This window comes from Fundulus heteroclitus, chromosome 8 (genome assembly GCF_011125445.2).
Source record: "Fundulus heteroclitus isolate FHET01 chromosome 8, MU-UCD_Fhet_4.1, whole genome shotgun sequence".
NCBI classification, from domain to species: Eukaryota; Metazoa; Chordata; class Actinopteri; order Cyprinodontiformes; family Fundulidae; genus Fundulus; species Fundulus heteroclitus.
This window is the reverse complement of record NC_046368.1, coordinates 18,985,830-19,007,398: the sequence shown is the minus strand read 5'-3', so window position 1 is coordinate 19,007,398 and position 21,569 is coordinate 18,985,830. Positions and strand designations below refer to the sequence as shown.

Here is a 21,569-nt window from a genome sequence, read left to right as displayed (position 1 = left end):
TAAGAATAATTTTATGGCATCAAAAATGAACGCTTTTCAATTTGTTGCAGGATTTGGTGCATGTCCAGTAAATAAGGACTGACGACTGGAAGGTCTGGCTGGAAGAAGCCTGGAAATATGGGAGCAAACACCAGCCAGGTCACTGACCTGTCCGACAACGCCAGCCTCAAGGCCCTGGTGGGCACCGAGTCCATATCTGAAAACGACCCCTTCTGGAATCAGCTCATCTCCTTCACCTTCATCAGTCCGACAAACAGGTAAAAAAAAAAAAAAAAAACAGAGTATTTCAAGTAATATGTTGAAAATTCTCCGTATTCCTTTCTGTCTCCCACTCTTCACTATTTCTAGTTATGTAAAGCTGTAAAGCAATAGAGCTATTATTATTATTATGTTTAGTATATCCTACTTTTTATTGTTCGTTTAACACATTACCTAATACCTGCAATGTTTGATGAAAGTTAAGTGCACTTTTGCCTAAGTTGTGTATTTATGATTCTGACTTCTTTGCAATAAACTGATGGCGAGAGTAACGTGACTGAGTTTAGGATTCAAATCGTTGGTGTCTGACAGATAAACGGAGCTAATCATTGTTATGGGGCCATGAGCACATCGTTCTAAAGTCAGAACTGGATCAAAATTTCTGTTGTTTTGTTTCGTAAGTTAATTAAAAAAGTGTAATAAGTCTTTAGGCGATCAGTCCTCATACAACTTCTTTAAAACTTGGGGAAATGTTTTTTTTTTTTTTTTTTATTCATTTGGCCCATAGTGACAAAGAGGATGTTTGCAGAGCTCAACTAAGTAATGATTCAACCAGGCTTCTCTCATACTTGTGATTTTAGTTAACTGTTAACATGCAGCTGCCTTGTAAATAAAGTTAATGAAAACAAGAACGCAGGATTCCAGCCTGTAAAAGCAACGTGCCTTGTTTTTATATATATATATAGTTGTATGCTGATCCATTTGAAGAGCTTTTTGTCATTACAGTAGTGTAAGTCTGTTTCAGGTTCGTGTAAGAATTCACAAGATGTATTTGAGACAGGGGGATCTTAAATCAGCTGTGGTCTGTTGTAGCAGAGTCCTAATCCTCCACGGATCAGCCTCGATCCCTTAAGTTAATTTTCTTTGCTTTGTGTCCTAATTAAAACGTCAAGGTGAAATAAGATCTAGAGGGAATAGTTTGACATTCTTAGAAACTTGCCCGTTTTCTGCATTTGGTGTAACCTGGACTTTAGACTTTACTTTTATTGTCGGCAAGGGGAACCTCCTCAGTTTCTTTCTAAGTGAGTTCTTCATTCTACAGGTCCGGCCGACGAGTGAAATTTAATCACATTTAGCTCATTATTTAACAACAAGGGCGATTACTTTATCTCACACGGCTAGTTTGGTGTATCTAGCCTTTTTTTACCCTCCTAATAAATGATGTCAAAACTTACAAACTACTCAATTTATCTTTCTCTGATATAAAATTGTATGATTTAAAACAGTGTGAGCAAACAGAGAACAGGTGTAAGGGAGAAAGAATTAGCTCTGTAATACTCAAAACATTCAGCATTACATTATCAACGTAGTCTCACTCCCAACTCTTCACACATAACAGTTCTGGACGCATCCAGCCGGGCGTACGGTTGAAGAAAGTAGGGTTCTCCCAAAGTGCGGATCCAGGAAGGATCCACACTTTATTCCCAAAACCTCATCCTGGAAGGTTTTGGGAATAAGCCTTTTTATTTTTAACCTTAAACAGTCATTATTTTGCTTTGAACATAAGCCTGAATTGCTATATATTTCATTTAGAGAATGTTAAATGAGCAATATCTTTCATTTTTAAAATGCCCCGGTTAATTCACTTAAACCTTTGCTGTCAGAAGTGCTGTGGTGTGAGTGAGAACATCTTTCTGACATCACATCGTTTTTGGTCATTTTGGTTGCATAACAGGTTAATATAGAATGTAACACAACTCATTAGACGCGCCTCATATTCAAGGAATCAGAACATGCATGTCTAAGAGGCTTGTTTGTCAGATTAAAAGTAGCTTTTGAAAAAAGAGCAATCTTTAACTCTGGTATTAAACCTACTTTTCATTAAACCCCCATTTCTGCATGAAAAAAGTACCTTTTTTATTGTTTTTTTATTAGTTAAAGGTGGGGGAAAATCATTATTAGCGGACACAAAGCCTTTAAAACATCACCAGCCTGTGTTAATCTATATATTTCCCTCAGAGATACTGGAATAAATTAACTTTATAATAATATTCAGATTTTTATGAATATGAATATTCATAGATTGTGTGGAGAGCCATCTGAAGAGCTTTTGTCACTAAAGTTTAGTCGGTCTGTTTCAACTACTTTGTTCATTTCTACTGCATGTTTAATTATTGAGCAGGTCAAAATAAAGAAAATCTACAACAAAATGAGTTTTGAGGTTTTAATTTTAAGCCCATTTGAATTCTTGTCACCCAGGAGTTCTTTCGTGGCATTGGAATAATTTATTCAAAGCATAAATATAGCTGAAACATTCATTAAATACATCCATACATGTAATGTTTTCAGATTAAAAAAAGTACAACTGCAACGTGCAGGCACAACTAGCTCATTTTACCCCTTCTAAGGTGTGAATGTTATCATTACCTTATCTTTTAACTCTTGCCTTTCTTTTTTTTGTTTCACAGTGGAGACTCAAAGCTACTTGAAGAGGCTGTCGTCCCCCTGGCCAAGACTCTCAGTATGTTGGCTTTTTACCTCCAAAGTTTTATTTCAAATTTAAACCCTAAATCAGGGATGTCCAAACTTTTCAGTGCATGGGCCAAGACTGTCAAGTCAAAAAAACGAACACAATTTTCTTTCTAAAACAAAAAAGTTCTGTTAATTTTTTTTACCTGCTCTACAAAATATGGCCATTTTAAATACGGTAAATAAATTGGTCAGATTTTTGTAGGAAGGGAATGTGTCAATTATTGTAGATCCAAAATTTAAAAAGGTTTTGGTCATTTGCCGTATTCATCCAGTTTGCCAATTATTTTGAATGATTTAATGTGACTCTTTAACAATAATAAACTGAACTCTTTTTTTTTTTGGTCTAGCAATATAAGAACAGTATTTGGGTATTTAATAACTGAATTCAAATCAGATTTTATTGCACCTAACTGCATTTGAGTAATTAAACGTCATTGGATAGATGTTATTATGAAATTAAAGAGAATGTCAAAAGTGGGTTTATTAAAAGATGAATACTTTGTGTTGTATTTAACATTTTCAATAGTTTTTTAACTTTTCTGTAATCATTTTGCCCTAATTAACAAGTAAAATCTTCCACCAAAATCAGTGCATGGCCACAAATAGCCCGCGGGCTCCACTGCCTAAGAAAATTTGCATTTATTTGACTACTCTGTTTGTGAACTAGTGCTGCAAAAATAACGTTCTGATCTTTGTTTCCCCCTTCAAGTTCAGAACAATCCCAGAACGGGGAACTTCGGAGCTCTTGTGAGAGTCTTCCTGGGGAGAACCAAAGAGCTGAAAATTTCCACAGAGTGTCAGGAGTGAGTATGAGAGCACAGTGCATCATTTTAGGGGATCTTTTGCGATTAACTATGAATAAATACATTCAAGGATGCTTCTTTTTCAGTCAATGTCAGGTGGCTGTGTCATCAGATGGGCAGCTGTCATTAGCTACGTTTACATGGACAAAAGTAATCGGAATAAAGGGCCAATCAAAATATCCTGATAGGATTAAACTCAATTGGAATGAAATTATAATCTGAATGAGAGGGGTGGATAATCCAATCAACGTGCATATAAACGCTCGTCAGACTCTAGGTATTACGAATGAAGCAAACTGACTCGAGTGCTCATGTGCGCCCAACGTAAACGTTACATATTTCTGCGCTGGTGAGTGGTGGAAATGCGTTGGAAAACAAAATGGTCAGGGCTCCTGCTACAATCACTCTATTGGAAAAAATAAGAGCTGAAAAATGCTGTGTACTCAGCAACGTTTCAACCGTAATTAGAACCGCGTGTAAGTACATCCTGGGCGCTCTGAAGACAAACAGACTTGTATAATCCTGTTTTCATTACTATTTTTGAACGGAAGTTCTTGTGTTCTATTTTTTTGGGGGAATTTGATATCTGCGCATGTCAGAGTGGTTCTATTCTGAATAAAGTCAGGCGCATATACACGCGGATTATGATCAGATTAATTGATTGTGTGCCCATAAAAACGGTACAATCCGATTATTTAATCCCAATACATTTTAATCGGCTCGTGACATTTTGTGCATGTAAACATAGCTGCAAATTTTTTCAGCCCTTAATCCAAACTCTTTCCTCTCAGTAGCTTCCAGGACATTCAGGTAGGGAAGCCTTTGCACCCCATCTCAAGTGGATCTATCCACATTTGTTGGCTTTTGTCGCTGAAATCCTTTCACACTTCTTTGTACGGCTCAGAATTCCTTTCAAATGACTTCTTTCATCCCTTTTCCCATATTACTGTAAACTCCACGTAAAACTGCACCGGGCCTTAGGGTTGTGAAAACAACATCAACACAACACATGCGTGCATAATCGTGAGGTTTTATGAACATGATAGAGGAGGTTGGACATTTTTCACCTTAATTCTCATGGTGGTGGCAGCATCATGCTGTGGGGGTACCTATTAAATGAGCAAAGACAAGAAAGCAGGTCAGAGTTGATGTAGCGATGGATGCAGTGAGCTATAGGGCAGAAAAACCCGTGGGAGGCTTCAAGAGAGGAAACTGGGGCAGAGGTTCGTCTTCTTGCAGCATGGATTGTAACGACAGCCGTTCACGGAGTTCAAACGCTGCAGACGGTTGCCCTTCGAGCTGTAACCTGACCACTCCTCAAAGTGGGAATGTTCTGAATTATATTATTATTATGGCATTTTATACTATTTTAAGTTGAGTGGGACAGAGGTCTTTTCAAGATGGGGTTATTCCTTGTAGAAGAATATTTATTTTAGTCTGCTCATTTTATTTTGCACTACAAATTATTGAATAACTCGAATAATCTGTTTTGCGTGCATATTCCTATCAATCAAATTAAACTCAGGTTCAAGACAAATGTTTGCAAAGTAATTTAACGCACAGAAAGAAAGGCAAAAGAAAAAGAAATCACCTTGTCGATATGGGTGAAGTCAACAGGGCTTATTTATTTTACAAGGAGTTGGCAACCCTAATTCAGACCATCTCCATCCAATCAAATAAAAGTTGAACTATTCTTTTTTTTTTGTGTGTGTCCTGTCTGGCAGTGTAGCATTAAGAATTGTTGTCTTAATGCCAAAAAGAGCCCATCAGATTTTCTTTTCACAACTGGAGCAGTACTGCTTTAGTGTTAGAAAATGGATGGATGGAGGAACTATTCTGCAAGGAAGGAAGGGCATAAAAAGCAAAAATAAACAGTATAAAATGCTTTAAAAGGCTTTTACATGCAAACGAATGTCAAAGGCCGTACATACAATAGTTAACCAAAATTTTCAGCATTTAATTAACTTTTCAAGGCCATGTACTGTTCATTTGCTAGTTTGGCATAAAATCCCACATAATTATTGTGGCCTGAAAATCTCAAAATGTATAAAACCTTTGAAAGTCACCATGCAATCAGTGATGGATGATTATTACAATTATGCTTTAGTTCTTGCTTTTTTTTTTAATTGTCAAGGAAAACTCTACATTAAAATCAATATATTTTATCCTGAAACACCATATCACTGTTTCAGCTTAAGCGTTAAAGGCAAATATGGGTCGACATGTTGCATTAAAGTGGTGATGTTTTTTTTTTTTTTGTGTGTGTTTCTGCCACAGTCAGTTATTCATCTGGCAAGCGCATAATGCGCTGTTCATGATTCGCTGCCTGGTGAAGGTTTTCGTGGGCGAGATGAGCGAGGAAGAGCTGCAACAACAGTTCTCCTACCAGGAGAGGGCGCCAGGCTCCAGTGAAGGTGAGACCCATCAGACTGAGCTGTCATTGGGGAGCTAATGATTTAATAATCTAATAGTTTAAGATATATTATTCTATACTATAAAGCTATAGAATATATTCAGGAGAAATCAGTGATAAGGACTCCAGGAAGGTGTTGCTGAGTCAACCACATGCTGTGAATAGTTTTTACTTTCGACTGCACTTAAATGTTGTTTAGCTTATTCATCATGCTTCAGCTAAATTTCATACGAAATTATTGTCCAAAACTTATACAAATATTTTCTTTTTTTTTTTTTACTTTTTTAAAATAGTGTGTGTGTGTATGTGTGTTTTCATATGTCCTTTCACCACTAATGTAGAAACCGGGAGTGAGAGTCTCATGGAGGAGCTGCTGTTTAACCTCGTTCACCTGATTGTTGAAGTACCCTTGCTGTAAGTATATCTGAGCACGAGTACTTAAGGATGTGAGCGTTCAAGACACTTCAATTAAAACACACTTCTGTATCACACACAATAAGTCACAACTGTATTTATTTCAAACCACACTCTAATTATTATAAATTATTATAGATTAGTGTCTGTGGTGTCACCGTAGACGTGCATTGAAAAGTGTCGCTTTTAATCCCCGTGAACTCTTCGTTTTTTTTTAGTCTTGTGTTTTTAGTCCTACCCTTGATCGTTCACTTCTTATACCCGAGGAAATATGAAATCCGTTGCTGTACGTCCAGGCCTTGCTCTGGCAGGCTAGAGGTACACGCTGGGAGAACAAAACCCTGTAAAATATGAAAAGGAAGCGACGCAGAAGCGTCTAAAGGCAAAGAGAAAGTGATGTTAAGGTGAAGAGAAAAGGCTTGAGATGAAAGTTCATGAACGTTTTCCAGTGAGTGGGAGTGAAGAGAACATAATGTTTGAGAAATAAAATCAGCCTTTACTCCCACTGGGCAGTGCACACACTAACTCTCTGAATTAATGAGGGAATATTTCAGCGAGTGAGTGGGTGGCTCATCAATGGGTGAATTATTTGACTGACAGTCGACAAGCCGTACAGGGAGACTGCAGCTCTGCACACATCCCCTTTGCACTCCACAGAGGCTTGTTAGCCATGTCAAACCAGTTCACGCAAACTGCCTGACATTTGGTATTTCCTCAATACCGCACTGTCCACTTTTTTTTTTCTGTTCTCATGTCTGTACGGGTTCAGTTTTGACCTTGTCTTCTGTCTAACTCATTTCTCTCCAATCCTCCTCATTCTCTCTTTTTTTTTTTCTTTTTTTTTTTCCTCCGGTTGTCTCCGGACATCAAAACCTGGCACTTGTATAAATGCATTCAGCATTCCAGCATTATTCATTGTTTCAAGCTTAAAGGCTCTCTGTTTTTCTTCCCTTCGCCACTTTGTGGCTGTCAGCCCATTTCCTCCGTACGTGCTCCTGCTTTGGGAATCAAGCCATTCTTTCGGTGTAGTCTCTCCGAATCTCCGGCACACTTCTGCACCTTTTATGTCATTGTTTCACATGAGCGGTAGCTGGTTTCCTTTTCCAGTCGCATGTGAAACAGTCGATCAAATATTGGGATTATCATCCTGGAAGAAGAGAACGTTTAGATTATCTTGTTAATGCTACTTGTAATTTCAAAGCACCAGACCGGATTACCTGTAAATGTTTATTTTATTTTATAGAGAAGCATACAGCAGAAAAGAAGGAAATTTAAAAATACATTTGATAAAGATATTTTGTCAAGGTAAATTACTTAGTTTGTCAGATTTTCTATTGCTTTTCTCTTTTAATAAAGGAAGTCATTTTCTTATCTCATTGATACTTTTAATTGCTCTTTGGATGTAGGCATCGTTTTCTGATTGGTTGCAGGATTGTTAATTAAAGGTGTCCTTTTCTTTTAGAATTGTCATTGAAAATAGTTTATTAGGCAATTAATTAAAACTAATTAGGAATTATTATGGTACTGACAGGCACATCAGTCGGCAGCTTGTCGATGGTTATTTTCTTGCTTTACCATTAAGTATAATTTTTTTAATATAATAATAATATATATATATATATATTTTTTTTTTGCTACATGTGGAATGAAACTTGATATTTGAAATACTCCTACTCCCAGTAAATCAATGACTTAAGCTAGTGCTGCATAATTTTCTCCTGATATAATTTTTTTTACTGTTTCTCTTTGCTTTAAGCATGAAACATTATTGTTAAAATCAAAAGGGAACTCGAGTTAAAGCCATTTATTTGTTGTCCACCAATTAAAACAAGTTTATCTCATTTTAAGGTTTAAAAAGAATAGCTTTCAGGTCCACATTAATTCCTTAATCTCTCCATGGGAAATAGCATATAAAGCTTTATTAAGAACAACTTCCATTCTCTTTTAAGGTCTGTATCTTATTTGAATATTGGAAACACAGTTGGAGATCTGTGAACTATTTCTGAGCTTTAGGTTTTGCTCTGACTTGCCAGTACAGAGTTTAGTCCTTTCAACTTTCTCTTTCAGAGATGTAATTAACAGTATTCACAATTCTTTGTTTAAATCCTTCCTGCTGTGAGCGGTCATTAACAATTTATATTGGCAGCAGAACCAACATCCCACTGTGTTTAGATCAGCTGTTGTAAAACAGGGTTATACTATAGACAAAACGACTCAGAGTTTAAACAAGCTTTTACATTTTACTGTGTAATTGTGTGATTAGCAGTTAGTATAACGAACTGTAAACATTGGTCTCTGTATATTTTTTTCCCTTCAGAGTTTAGAGCCTCATCTTACCTTTAAGATTGCTAAATGAATTAGAAACAACCTCGCCGTTAAGCGCATAATAACTATTACAGAAGCCACAGAGTGTCAGAAATTTGATAATATCAACATGTCCTCCGTGTATTAGCCACTGCTAATAACTACGGTCATCGTGTGAAATGTTTTTGGGCAATGTTGCCAAGTCTGCTCGTTTTTTTTCTAAATTCGTTCGTAAATTCCGTGAGTCGTGTTTTTGTAGCTTGTTTCTGAAAGAGCAGCCGCTTATTTTGTCTCTAAAATAAGCCACTATAAACACAGATAGAGAAAACGTGTAAGGCTGACAAGTTTGTCCCCTTTCAGCTACTGAAATCAGAAAGGGCGAAGCAACATGGCGCCTCCCAGTGGGTGCACGACACCTATGTATTTGTAAAAAACGTATTCTTAGTTATGAGGACGCTTCATTTTTTTATGTGAGGTTATTCGACTTTTTTATTTTTTGCTAATTAAAAGCCAAATTAGTTACACACTGTCCCTTTAAGTCTATGGCACTATAAATAACTATATTTCTGTCATCTTCCCTCACTAACAACTTCTACACCGAAGAGTGTTAACGTAACAAGGTGGCCCATACATATGGTTTCAGTTGGAAAAACATGAGATTTTTGTGTCTTCTACCACCCAATCGAAAGTCAAGGATAAGTGATTTTGGCGAAGCTGAAAAATAACCACACGATTTTTAACTGCATATCTTGTAAACATGAATCCTGTGTGAAACTATCTGCTCTTGTTCCTGCAGGGACATCACCTACAGCATCCTGTTTGAAGCAGTGACAACACTGCTGATATTCTTCTCCTATCAGCTCTTCCACAAAGAGATCCTCCGAGATGGATTAATATACCAGCACATCATGAAGGGTCGATGGTAAGAAATGCATTCATTATTTTACTGTAAAGTATCATCAATGGCTGCGTCCAGCATTCATGCAAAGGTTAAATCAGAATAATAAAAGGTCTCTGTGTGCTCTCCTTCTTCCTCAAGCTTATTGCCACACACTCAGAATAAAAATGTGTCAAAACTGTCTTCTTGTACTGGGAAATGGCTTAAAACCTTGACTTTTGATAGCTCTCATATACACAACAAGTAATATTTAATGTAAAGGTTACCGTATTTTTCAAACCATAAGGCACACCAGATTATAAGGCACATTAAATATTATTCCCAAGTGTGTAATATCACTCCGCCCCTCCCGGTACACAGCCCTCTCCTGAGACAGAGCTATTCGTCTCTGTCGAGAGGACAGAGTAGTTGGACGACACTGCCCTGTTTCTAACTTAAGGCCAAAATAAACGTAACTTTTATATTGAATTAACTTACTTGGTTAATTGTTGCTAGCGCGTACTCCAGCTGTCTTACAAGAATGCACTTCTAGTTTCGACATTACAGTCAGGCAGTCTTGGAGACAGCTCAGGGGTCCTATCAGGTAGTGACACACTGTACCGTAATGCTCCAAATATCCATTGAGCAGAGCGGCTTCATTGCTTACCAGAGTCGTACTTACACATTTGAACAGATTTCTGAGCGCATCGTACCACAAAAAATCAGTCACTAAGCACAATGTTAATCATATATTAGGAGCACCAGCAATTTTTGAGAAAATGTAAGGATGTTAAGTGTGCCTTTATAGTCTGAAAAATACGGTACATAGACCAAAAATGACATCTTATTTCCCCATCATGTTGTCTGGTTTGTATTGTTTCTGAGAATTGTGCATTAAAAGGCTTCCAGATTATTGTTCAGACCCGTTTACTTCTCATTTTCCTAGTTTGGAGCTGACCAGTCGCCTGGTGAAGACCCTGCTCTATAACTTCATCAGACAGGAGAAGTGTCCTCCCCCTCCTGCAGCCCACATTTTTGAGCCAAAAGCTGAAGGTGGCCTTCTTTATGGGCTGGCGTCTGGGGTGGCAAGTATGTGCACAAAACAATCCAAAAATAGGGCTCTGTGATTTTTTTTTTCTTTTTTTTTTTCCACTCACAACATAGTTTGTATCCACGAATACAGTTCTGTTTTTTTGATTTGAAATATTCAATTCTGTGGGGAAAATAATAATTAGTTGATTTTAATTAATTAGAAATTTTCATTTTGAAGCTGCTTCTTATAAATGACTTTTTGGCTCATGCAAGCCTAAAACATGTTCCAAGAAGGCCTAGTGGTCGCATGCTGATTGCTTTTGGAAGCATCCTCACACATCAAGCATTAATTGTCAGTGTGTACAAAACAAAAAAAAAAAACAAAAGGTGCCGTGTAAATTGAATTTACTGCCAGTTATTTTCTTGTTTCCGTTTACAGCCAAAGAGTGAGAGAAATCTTATTAATGTGGTTGAGAATGATGAGTCAAGGATAAGCAGAGTTTGAGTGCTTCAGACTGCTTTAAAATGTGTGTGTGTGTGTGTGTGTGTGTGTGCGTTGAATATGTGTGTGAATGCGAGAATAGGGCAGGGTTTCCCCCACGGATATATGCTCTTTGTTGGTTGTTGGTTGCAGATTCTTATCAGTGAGCAATCACCATTCACCCCAGCCTGTCTGTCTGTGGCCAGTTGATCGGCTTGATGAGTTATGGTCCCCTGTCCTGTTCTGTAATCCCCTAGAGCCCGTCTGTCTGCAGCCGCCTCCCTTACACACACACACACACACACACACACACACACACACACACACACACACACACACACACACACACACACACACACACACACTCCGAGGCCGACAAAGACACAAACTCCTTTATGCTCAAAGCTTTGAAACCCTTGTTTTTTCCCCCCTCTGTGTCAAATGATTTATACCATCAGGAGATGGGCAAAATGCACAACAAATGGATGTTTTTCCATGTGACTGTAAACAATTACTGTAGTATGTTTCTCCAGTGTCTGTTTGGAAAATGCTAATTATTTAACTATATAAAAAAAAAAATCTTCTGTTTTTCACTGGTGCTGATTCAGTAACGTACAGCTAACACGAAGGATGAATGATTATCACATTTTTTGCTACCATTAGAGCTGCAGACCCTTTGTGATACTTCACTACCAGCTTTGAAGATCTAAAGACTAAAAGTTGCCGTCTTTCTTTCCTCAAAGTTAGGAAGCTCGGTCCAGTTGCGTGGAGAGTGTTTTTTTTTTTTAACAGCATCTTTGAAGTCTTGCCACAGATTCTTAAAAGGATTTAGTTCATGCATGGTTACATGAATATTCCTTTTATTCAGCCAGGGCTGAAGGTTTAGGGTCATTTACCCAACCAGCAGGTTTTCTTCCTGGATCGTGCTTTATTTAGCTCCATCCATCTTCCCATCAACTCTGACCAGCTTCCTCGCCCTTGCTAATTAAAGGTTTCCCCACAGCACAATGCTTCCACCACCATGTCTCAGCATGGGGGGTGACTTGTTCAGGCTGATCTGCAGTTTTATACCACACATGGCGCTTCGATCCCCTTCTTAAACACGTGGCCTGTGACAAACTGCAAAGGGAAAGTTCTTATAGCTTTCTTTCAACAAAAATGTTCATCTTGCTGCATTTGTCGAATGCATACATTTTGTTGGATGTTGGTCACCCAATAAAAAGTATACCGTATTTTTTGGACCAGAAGGCGCACCGGATAATATAATGTCCTGTTTCTAACATAGGGCCAAAATAAACATAACTTTTATATTGAATGAACTTACTTGGTTTATTGTTGCTAACGCGTGGGCTGCCTTACATGAATGCACTTCGAGTTTATTTAAATTGAGGATCCGTTTTGAAAAAAAAAAGCTTGCTTTAATTTATACTTTATTAAAATGGCATGCGGAAATAATTTACACCCTTTTCATCAATCAGTGGAAAATTTATATCGGCTTTACGCCTTTGAAATTCTTACAGTTTCTGAGCACTGGCACTTTGATCTTTGGTGGGGAGTTCCAAGAGCCTTTGGAAGGCTTTCTTACCATCACCCTAATCTTTAGCTCCCTCCACAGATTCAGATTCAGGACTCTGACTGGCCAAAATGTGGAAATGGCATTCGTTCAGAAGAATCGTGTTGCTAAACTTACAAGATTACTTTAAATCTAATTCTACCTTGCATGTAAATAATACTGGGTGTGACATTGTGTATCCATATATAGTCAATAGATATAGTTTGAAAATAAATGGTAAGATGCCCAATATGTCAATCAAATCATATTATTTGATCTTCTACAAAGATTTTTGAGTGCCTGTTAGCGTGGCAAAGGGCTCTTTAACCCTAATGGCGAGTCAGATTCAAGGCAAGGCAAGGCAAATTTAATTATATAGCACAATTCAGTACAGAGACAATGCAAAGTGCTTTACATGATAAAAATATAGGAATAAAAGCAAGTTGGGATAGAATGTAGAAACAAAAAAGAACATTTAAAAACAGTAAAACAGTTTAACTGGAACATTCAAAGGCAATTTTAAACAAATGTGTTTTTAATCTCGATTTAAAGGAACTCAGGCTTTCCGCACTTTTACAGTTTTCTGGAAGTTTGTTCCAGATAAGTGGACCCAAATGAAGATAAAATAAAGACTCAAATAAAGATTCAAATAAATAATAATGAGTGCTATTAGAAAGTAAAAACTAAAAGTAATCCAGGTCTTCTTGTTTTCTTTTAATTTAAATGATCATAAACCTCTTTTGGTAGGTTTTGAATGTCTTACTGCACTTCATTCTGAAGGAATCCGTAGTGTTGATGGAGTTAGTTTGCCGTTTGTTGCCGAGAGGCAGAAATGTCATTATCTTGGTGACCTCTAAGATATTTCTGTCAAGACAAAAAAAAAAAAAAAAAAAAGATGAGTCAAATGTCCCGCATTACTGTCAAAAGTGCAATGCCAGTAAAGAGGGTGAGAAGGTTTCCACATTACAAACACAAACACACACACACACAAGTTTTGGTCCTTTTAACGATAGCTACACATGCACAAACACACACACACACGCACAAGGTTAATTTCTGAGCTGACACGATGTGGATGCTACTGTTTCTAAAGCCACTGCTGCAGCGTGTTTCCCTCTAAATAATTAATTAGAGATCCACTACTTATTTTGATTGTGTGTATTTGCATCGTAATAAATTAATCAGATCATATTTTAAAATTCTGTTCTAATTTTCTTGATGTCCTTGCGTAAAGATTTTAATTCTTTGGCAGTATTTGGAAAACTGCGGGTTTGATATTTTCTTGAAAGAAAGCATTTTTTCCCCCCCTATTTAACTTCTTCATCTGTAGAGATCCTGTTGTTTTGGATCTTCATTGCATCTCTGGAAAGAGTGTGCGTGTGTGCTGTTCGCCTCATGCTTGGTCAAGGCTTTGGCCTGAAGCTCTGATGCTGTTTCTTTTACTGTTATGCAAGTAAAGAATTAGCACATTGTGTCCGTTCACCAGAAATTCACTCCTCTGCATTGCAGCAGCGTGGCAAAATACATTTTTTAAGGTTGCGGTTTATTAGAGTTGTATTCAGTTTGTCCAAAAGTGTGTTGTTGTGGATTTGTTTTCTTTTAAATAACTTGCACAATTTATACATGAATCAAAAGAAAGGAATGCAATAGAATGTTGTGAATCTCAAAATCTTGGAGACGCTCCTCATGGCTGGTTTGGTTGTTGAATTTGAATAAAGGCTTTCTACGTCACAAGGACAAGACTTCAATTTAAAAAACCATGACCTAAAACGTTGGTTGGTTAAGTGCTTTCAGCCTAGCCTGGCTTTTTAAGATTTAGAATAGTTTAGCAACAATTATTTACTTTGCTACAGAATAAGATGCCACTCAGTTAAGCTAAAATATATTCGTACCCCTGACAAATTTGGATTTTAATTCTTTCTTCACTCAGGCCAAAAAGGTTGATACTTATGGCGAATGTGTCAGGCAACCCTAAAAAAAAGGTAACAAAACAATTTAAAAGAAGCATCAGTGGTGTTTAGCTTTTCTTTCTTGTAACTGCTGACCATCTCTTTGCAAGTTTCCACTGGTGTGTTGATGATTTTTCTTTAAGGGATTCCAAGTCTTTGAGGTTGGAAGGCCTCCTGGCCATCACCCTAATGTTTAGCTCCCTTTACAGATTGCCTCAGATTCAGCTCGCTCCAAAACATGAATACAACTTCCAGGCAGAGGAAACATGTTGGTTATATTCCTGAGATTCCTTTACACCACAATCTGCTGGAATATGAATAGTTTTGGACTTAACTGTATGTACTACTGAAAAGAAGACGATAATGTCTATGCATTGTGTTTATTATGATGTGGACCAAAGAAGAAAAATTTAAAACACCTGTTAGACTTAATATTAGTTTCAACTAAACCTTAATTTGAGCAATATTTACCTTCGGATACAGTAAAACAGGTCTAACAAGTTGATATTAACTGGTTTATTAGTCAGATTGTTAGCTCCAGTAGTCTACAGCCGGCTGGTTGACCGCTTGTAAACTGTTGACGGACTGAACTTAAATGTACTTTTTTAAATTCATACAGACTCCTTAAATTGCTTTAAAGCAACAAAAAAAAACCTAGGCATGAGATAAAAGAACATAAAATCGATATCTCAAAACGCCATAGACAGACGGTTGCTTTTTTGCTGAGCCGCAGCTTCTTGTTGCATCCCATCTGTAGTTTTTAATACAGTGTTACCTTAATACAAGTGATTTGTGACCCTGAGGTTGATGGTGCCACCGCTGCCAGAGTTCCCTCACTTCCCTCCTCCTGCTCTCTGTGCCATCGCGCAGCCCAAGCTTTGCAACGTTGTTTAGTTTATGTGCTTGTTAGGCAGACAGCGAGAGGGCACCGAGGCAGACGGATAACAAACGGCACCCACAGAAACGAAATGCAGCGTGCGTGCGAGTGTGCAGGAAATGTGGCCGCCAGACTGGGCTCCCTGACACCGCCGGCCCAGTCACGCTGGTGCCGGCGATCTGATGAACCGGACTCCATCCGGGATCTCATTGGATCCCCTTATCCTTCTGTCTCATTCCGGTTTTTACTCAGAAGAGAGAGAGTGTATGTAGGGAGAGATGTCATTTCACTCTGGGGGTCGCCTCTGTTGTGTTTTTTTTTTCACCATGTATGATACAGATTAACATTAAAGCACTTTTTAAATGCTGCCGTAGCATTTTAGCACTGAAATTAAGTCAGCGTTTAGATATACTGTATCATCTAAGTTAGGGCTGAACGATTTTGGAAAATAATCTAATTGCAATTTTTTTTCTTAATATTGCGATTTAATACGATTTTTTTTTTTTACCAGTTTAATTTACCATGTCTTTTTAAACATATACAAACAACAAATTAATTTGTTTCCTCGCCGTGCGGATTAGTTGCTAAAAGAACCTACAGCATCTAAACTTGGTGCAGAAACGATTGCATTCTGCCTACAATATATTTCAATCAAAATTGCAATTTTGACTTTTCTCTGCATTAACCACAAGCAACAAAAATGGCCTCTGAATAAAGATGTTTGTCAACAAGGACTATTTTAAACAAGAACTTTTAATGTTTCTATTGATCAGAATATTATTCAAGAGAACAGCTTTTAGTTGATTTCGACATCAATCCTTGTTGAACATAAAGTGCAAAGTGCAACCAACAAGTAAGTCTATGTATTAAACTGATTGACCAGTACTTAATGCTAAGTATGATTTATATAAACTCTAAAACAAGTAATAAAATTAGATTATCTAACTGCTGCAACTGTCTTCCCTTCCATGTGGAGCAAACCCACTTTAAACATTTTAGCAACACCTAAAGGACGCTTCTGATTCACTAATTGTTACATAGCCAAAAATTGCTGACCTCTGGAAATTGTGTTTTTTAAAATTGCGATTATATTGAAAATGCAATTAATTGTTCAGCCCTAATCCAAGTGCACATTTGGTAATTTGCTCAGAGTGTTCTGCTTTTGCGGCCTTCAACTCTAGATGGCGCCAAGTCCACTTGGCTTCCCCTCAGATTCAGTAGCTTGATCTCCACCGGCTCCCTCGCTGCTTCTCTGCCGTCTGGCCGTGCGTTCAGTTGTGGTAGACACGCAGGAGCCAGAGACAGTCATCTGTGTACGTTGGTGTTCGTGTTTCTCATGCTTCTCGTGACGCCTGAAAGGGCCAGCGCTTTGGGGGCTCTGCGGCAAATTCTGCCGTCTGTGTCTCTGATCCCCGAGCAGGAAAGAAAATGTGCTCACCCAGACCGGGTGTCCTACAGTTCCAGTTTCTCTTTTGTTGAGGCGCTGTCTCTGTTGTTTTTAAATTTCAGGTGCTGTGAAGTGATCTGTGCGGCTTCATTGTGCTTCCCTTTTTCTGTGATTACATCAGTCTGAGCGCGCATAGTCCTTTGCAAATTCATAATAACTGGGAACATTCTTTGTTTATTTTTTTGGAATAAAATCATATCTATAAACATCCAGCATACACCCCCTTCTGCCAAAAAGGAAAATAGGTCGTTTAGCAGCTCAAGTGACAGATTCCCCTGAGGCAAAACCAAACGAGAGTAAATATTGAGCTGGATTTTGTGCAAAAAAAGCGTGACTCACAATGAATAATAATGTTTTTGCCTGATCTGTTGAATCAGAAGAAAAGGTCAAATATGACAATAGAGATGCACCGATGACTTAGATCTATTGAACATTTAGCCAGTGCTATATACCCCTCCACAGTATGTGTGGAGAAGTTAATTAAATTAATGCTTTAAACTTAATATCCTCAAAAAAATCTATTCCATAGCGTTTAGTTTCAAACCAGACCTAAGCTGTTTCCCTGATATATCATGTTAACTTACTTAAGGGACGTTAACGTCAAGTTGTTGTTATACCCCTGAGCCGCTAAGAGAGTTTATCAGAACATCAATCTGGTGAGTGGTGGCCGGGCTGTAAGTTCCCAAGTTTGAATCCCACAGACTGCCATCCTGGGTCCCTGAGCAACAGACCCTTAGCCCCCCAGGCACCACAGTGGGAGTCCACTGCTGCCTAGAAGGGATGGGTTAGATGCAGAGGACACGTTTCATTGGGATGCGTGTTGCCATGATAAATAAAGACATTATATCTAGAAGGGGTAAGTACTTAAAAACCAGCATTGCTGTGGCCACCTGCTGGATCTGCAATGGCAGCATCACGTCAGCGGGCCTTATTGGAGGTCATGACCCTGTTGAAAGGTTGACTTATGAAAGCCGAGGCATCTTAATGAGGGACTTGTCTTTGCAGCCATAATGCAGAAGTGTTTCGGGAAATGAGCTTTAGACATGTCGGAAAACACCGGGCTCTTGAATAGCTGCTGGTTGCCGTGCATGTTCTGTTAAATGAAATAAATCAGGGCTTTTCAAAGAGGGGGTCGCTAGATGATTTGTTGCTGATGTGCTAAAAAGATTGAGTGTTTGTGAAACAGAAGCTCACCATTCCTCATTTTAACGCTTTCTTTGTAAGCTCTTAGAAAACTGCTACTTTATGTTGTAATTTTACAAATTTGTAATATTAAAAGATCCCAGCTGCCAAAAAGAGGTTGCCATTCCCTGGCAATGTGGTGCCAGGGATTGTTTTGGTGGGTCGCAGGCTGAAAAGTTTGGGAACCACTGACATAGATTTAGGGCTGGCCGATAAATCGATTTAATAGATTAATTTGAATTTACAATTCTTTAAGATTTCATTTTTGGAAAATCTGGATTTTATTTTGCCAATACACTCATTGGGTTTCCATGAAGAGAACAGCATGTGATGCTGAATATATGTTTAGGCAAATGTATTGTCAAAATATTAAGTGGAAACTTTTTTTTACCATAATACGAGGTACTTCATTTACTTTTTTTTTTTTAACTTAGTTTGAAGTTCACAAGTGCAGTGAAGCCTGTTCTTAGCTCATTGTGTAATACCACTAGCAGCAAATGTTTTGTTATATTTTCATTGTTTATAATGGCACGGCTGCCATCTTGTTTTGCATGTTTCACAGCTTGTTTTTAGTTGCACTTTGAATTCAGGTCAACTCCCTGACGAAATGCTTGACATAAAATGCAAGGTTTTAAAATAATTTCTTTAATTTCTTTTTATGAAACAAAAAGGAGGAAAAAATCGATTAATCGGATTTGGTATGATAAAATCGGAGATTTATTTTTTAATCCATATCGCCCAGCCCTACATAGATCGTAGGTGCCTGTGCAAATTCTTTTGACAAAGACTCCAGGATAGGTGTCGAAACGTTTTCAGAAAGAACTGAGCGAAAGTCCGGTTGCCTCCATGTTAAGCCTGTTTGCTGTTAGATTGTAGGTATTTTCACTGGATCACATCCCTGTTCTGTTATTCAGTGATCCTGCCTGAAGTAATCTGTGAACTAAGCACGATCTAATAGTTCTTAGTGACTGTTACACCCATTTTTCCTGAGGAGTAAATAATCGTGACTATAGAAGGTTCTCAATATTTGGCTAAAGCAACCTAATATACACTTGCACTATTATGTAAGCGTTTTCATTTGTATCCATTGATAAATGTCTCTTGTGTTCCTCCCCTGTAGGTGGTCTTTGGAGCGTCTTCACTCTGGGTGGAGCTGGTAGCAGAGCTGGGACAGACCATGAAAGCAATCCTTTACCTTTATCCGATCAGAGCCTCCTGTTACTGCTTGTACTGGTCAATCTGACAGATGGGCCTGACTGGCCCAACCCCTTCCGCCAGGCCATCACATCTTTCAGAAACACACAAGGTAATAACGGCACAGAAGATCAGATGTTAGTTGTACTCTGCTGTATATTTTGAAACGCCGTTATGGACCGTACATGTGTGACTTGTGCCAGATGGCAATAAAACCGTGTTGGTAGTAATCCTCACAATATTTACCCTTGCGCTTGTAGACACATCGGCGCTGCCTGTGGAGCCACCTCACACTTTCCAGATCAATTTCAACAGTTTGTACACCGCTCTGTGTGAGCAGCAGAGCTCAGACGATGCCACTCTGCTGCTCTACACCCTGCTCCACCAGAACGACTACATGAGGATGTACATCCTGTCAAGAACCGACATGGACAATCTGGTGGGTGGGGGAAGCTGAAAAGTGACTCTTATTTTATTATTATTCGCACAAACCGATCAGGAGGATGCAAGGAGCAGACGTGGTAAAAAAATCTATTCTAGTGTCATTGAGTGTCTTTTTTTCATACAGATTGGTATGGAAGTTAAACTGTTAGATTTATGACCGATGCTACGGTCCAGTGAACAGGCAAAGGTGTGCGCAGTGACAGATGGTGCGCTTCCTGTCAGTGGGAACCAGTGCCAGTTATTTCATGTAACAGTATGGACGCACTGAAGCCTTTGGCGAAGAAAAAAACAGTTTTATGACACACAGTTGATCTTTTTAACTTCTTGTTGCTCTGTATATACTGCACTCTGTATAATATGGCCTTGGTGTGATCCTGACAAATTATTTCTCAATCACTACCAGCTTTGTGAACATAATTTTTTTCCCATTTTTTTTTCAAGAAAACTTATCATACTAATTAAATTATGCCACAAACTATCATAAAAATCCAAAAAGTAAGTTTTTGTGATTATGACCATATGGAAATATTTGTTATTTATCTTCCTTCATTGGCTTCTTGAGTGTCCCACGGTTTTCAGTTCCAGGCATGGGTAGGCTCCTTTTGTTCATAATAATCAAAAGTCAGCAATAAAACTACAAAGCTTTTTCGTGCGAAAATATACAAATCCACCGCCGTTTCCAGTCGCATGCTTGTTTTTAGCTTTGTGTTTGCTTGCCATCACAACAAACCCAACCAATGAGAAGCGCTTTATAAGGATGGGCGGGACTTATGGTCAGCATTCACCCCTGGCCTTATGTTGTCATGCGTATGAGAGCCACTAGATTGAGATGATGTATGGTTACACAGTTAAATTTGAAAGAAAAAAGTATTCTTAGAAAACATTCATAGCCTATAAAATAAGAAAATTGACTTTTATGGTCAAAAATGGTAAAATGCATATAAGAGAATTTAGCACATTTGTACACATATTTGGCACAATGTGCTGAATGGACCCATTTCATTAAAAAAATACATAAAGCATCAACATACCTTGTCCTATTGACGTGAAACTTTGCACACATGTTGTCAACAACAGGAACAAGAAGTGCAGTAAATCACACATGCATATTATAACGTATGTCCAACCATGGCATATTTATTTCCAAGGAAAAAACAAAACACATTTTTAAGTTTTTATAGACAAACCTAGAGCTTAGTTAGAAAGTATCAATAGGTTCATGACAGACTATTGCAGGGTGCTGTTATTCTCAGATGAGCATAACGATTTCATCAGGTAAATGTGGACGTATTCCAAAGAAAGGCATAATAGCAAATTAAAGTTTGTGTGTACACGCTGGGCTCTTTCAGCATCTTCTCCTTCTTTTTCTCAGGTTTTGCCCATCCTCGAGATCCTTTACCACGTAGAAGACAGGAATTCTCACCATGTCTATATGGCCCTTATTATTCTCCTCATTCTTACGGAGGACGATGCCTTCAATCGCTCCGTCCATGAGGTGGTGGGTAGACACACATTTCATTTCAGCTCAGCTCCTGTCAGAAAAAAGGCTAAAAATCATTAGTTCCAGTTGCTGGCGCCACAGTCAATCATCCGCGCTGGTTTTTCGGCAGCCACGTGTCAACCACTGCCTCCCCTGTCTCCTCTCAGGTGTTGAAGAACGTTTCATGGTACACAGAGAGGTCACTGACAGAAATCTCACTCGGGAGTTTGGTCATCCTCGTCGTCATCCGCGCCATCCAATTCAACATGACGCGGACGAGGGTAAAAGCGAACACGCCCACAAGCACACAGTTTGTGCATTTCCTGATGAGAGTTCCCACTAAAGAGATCGGTCATTAGTAAGCCGTTTTTTTTTTGTTGTGTCTGCATC

General features: G+C 38.4%; 1 protein-coding gene across 1 annotated transcript in view; it reads left to right on the top strand.

Annotated features, from left to right (window-relative positions):
• Positions 1-21,569, top strand: part of dym (dymeclin) — a 73,472-nt gene that overhangs the window by 4,492 nt on the left and 47,411 nt on the right. Inside the window, exons 2-12 of the mRNA XM_012868991.3 lie at positions 51-257; positions 2,667-2,719; positions 3,440-3,533; positions 5,811-5,947; positions 6,288-6,360; positions 9,461-9,586; positions 10,488-10,630; positions 19,182-19,367; positions 19,516-19,694; positions 21,072-21,197; positions 21,347-21,460. Coding sequence (XP_012724445.1) covers positions 118-257; positions 2,667-2,719; positions 3,440-3,533; positions 5,811-5,947; positions 6,288-6,360; positions 9,461-9,586; positions 10,488-10,630; positions 19,182-19,367; positions 19,516-19,694; positions 21,072-21,197; positions 21,347-21,460 — 1,371 coding nt within the window. The 5' untranslated portion in view covers positions 51-117. The remainder of the gene's footprint in view (positions 1-50; positions 258-2,666; positions 2,720-3,439; positions 3,534-5,810; positions 5,948-6,287; positions 6,361-9,460; positions 9,587-10,487; positions 10,631-19,181; positions 19,368-19,515; positions 19,695-21,071; positions 21,198-21,346; positions 21,461-21,569) is intronic.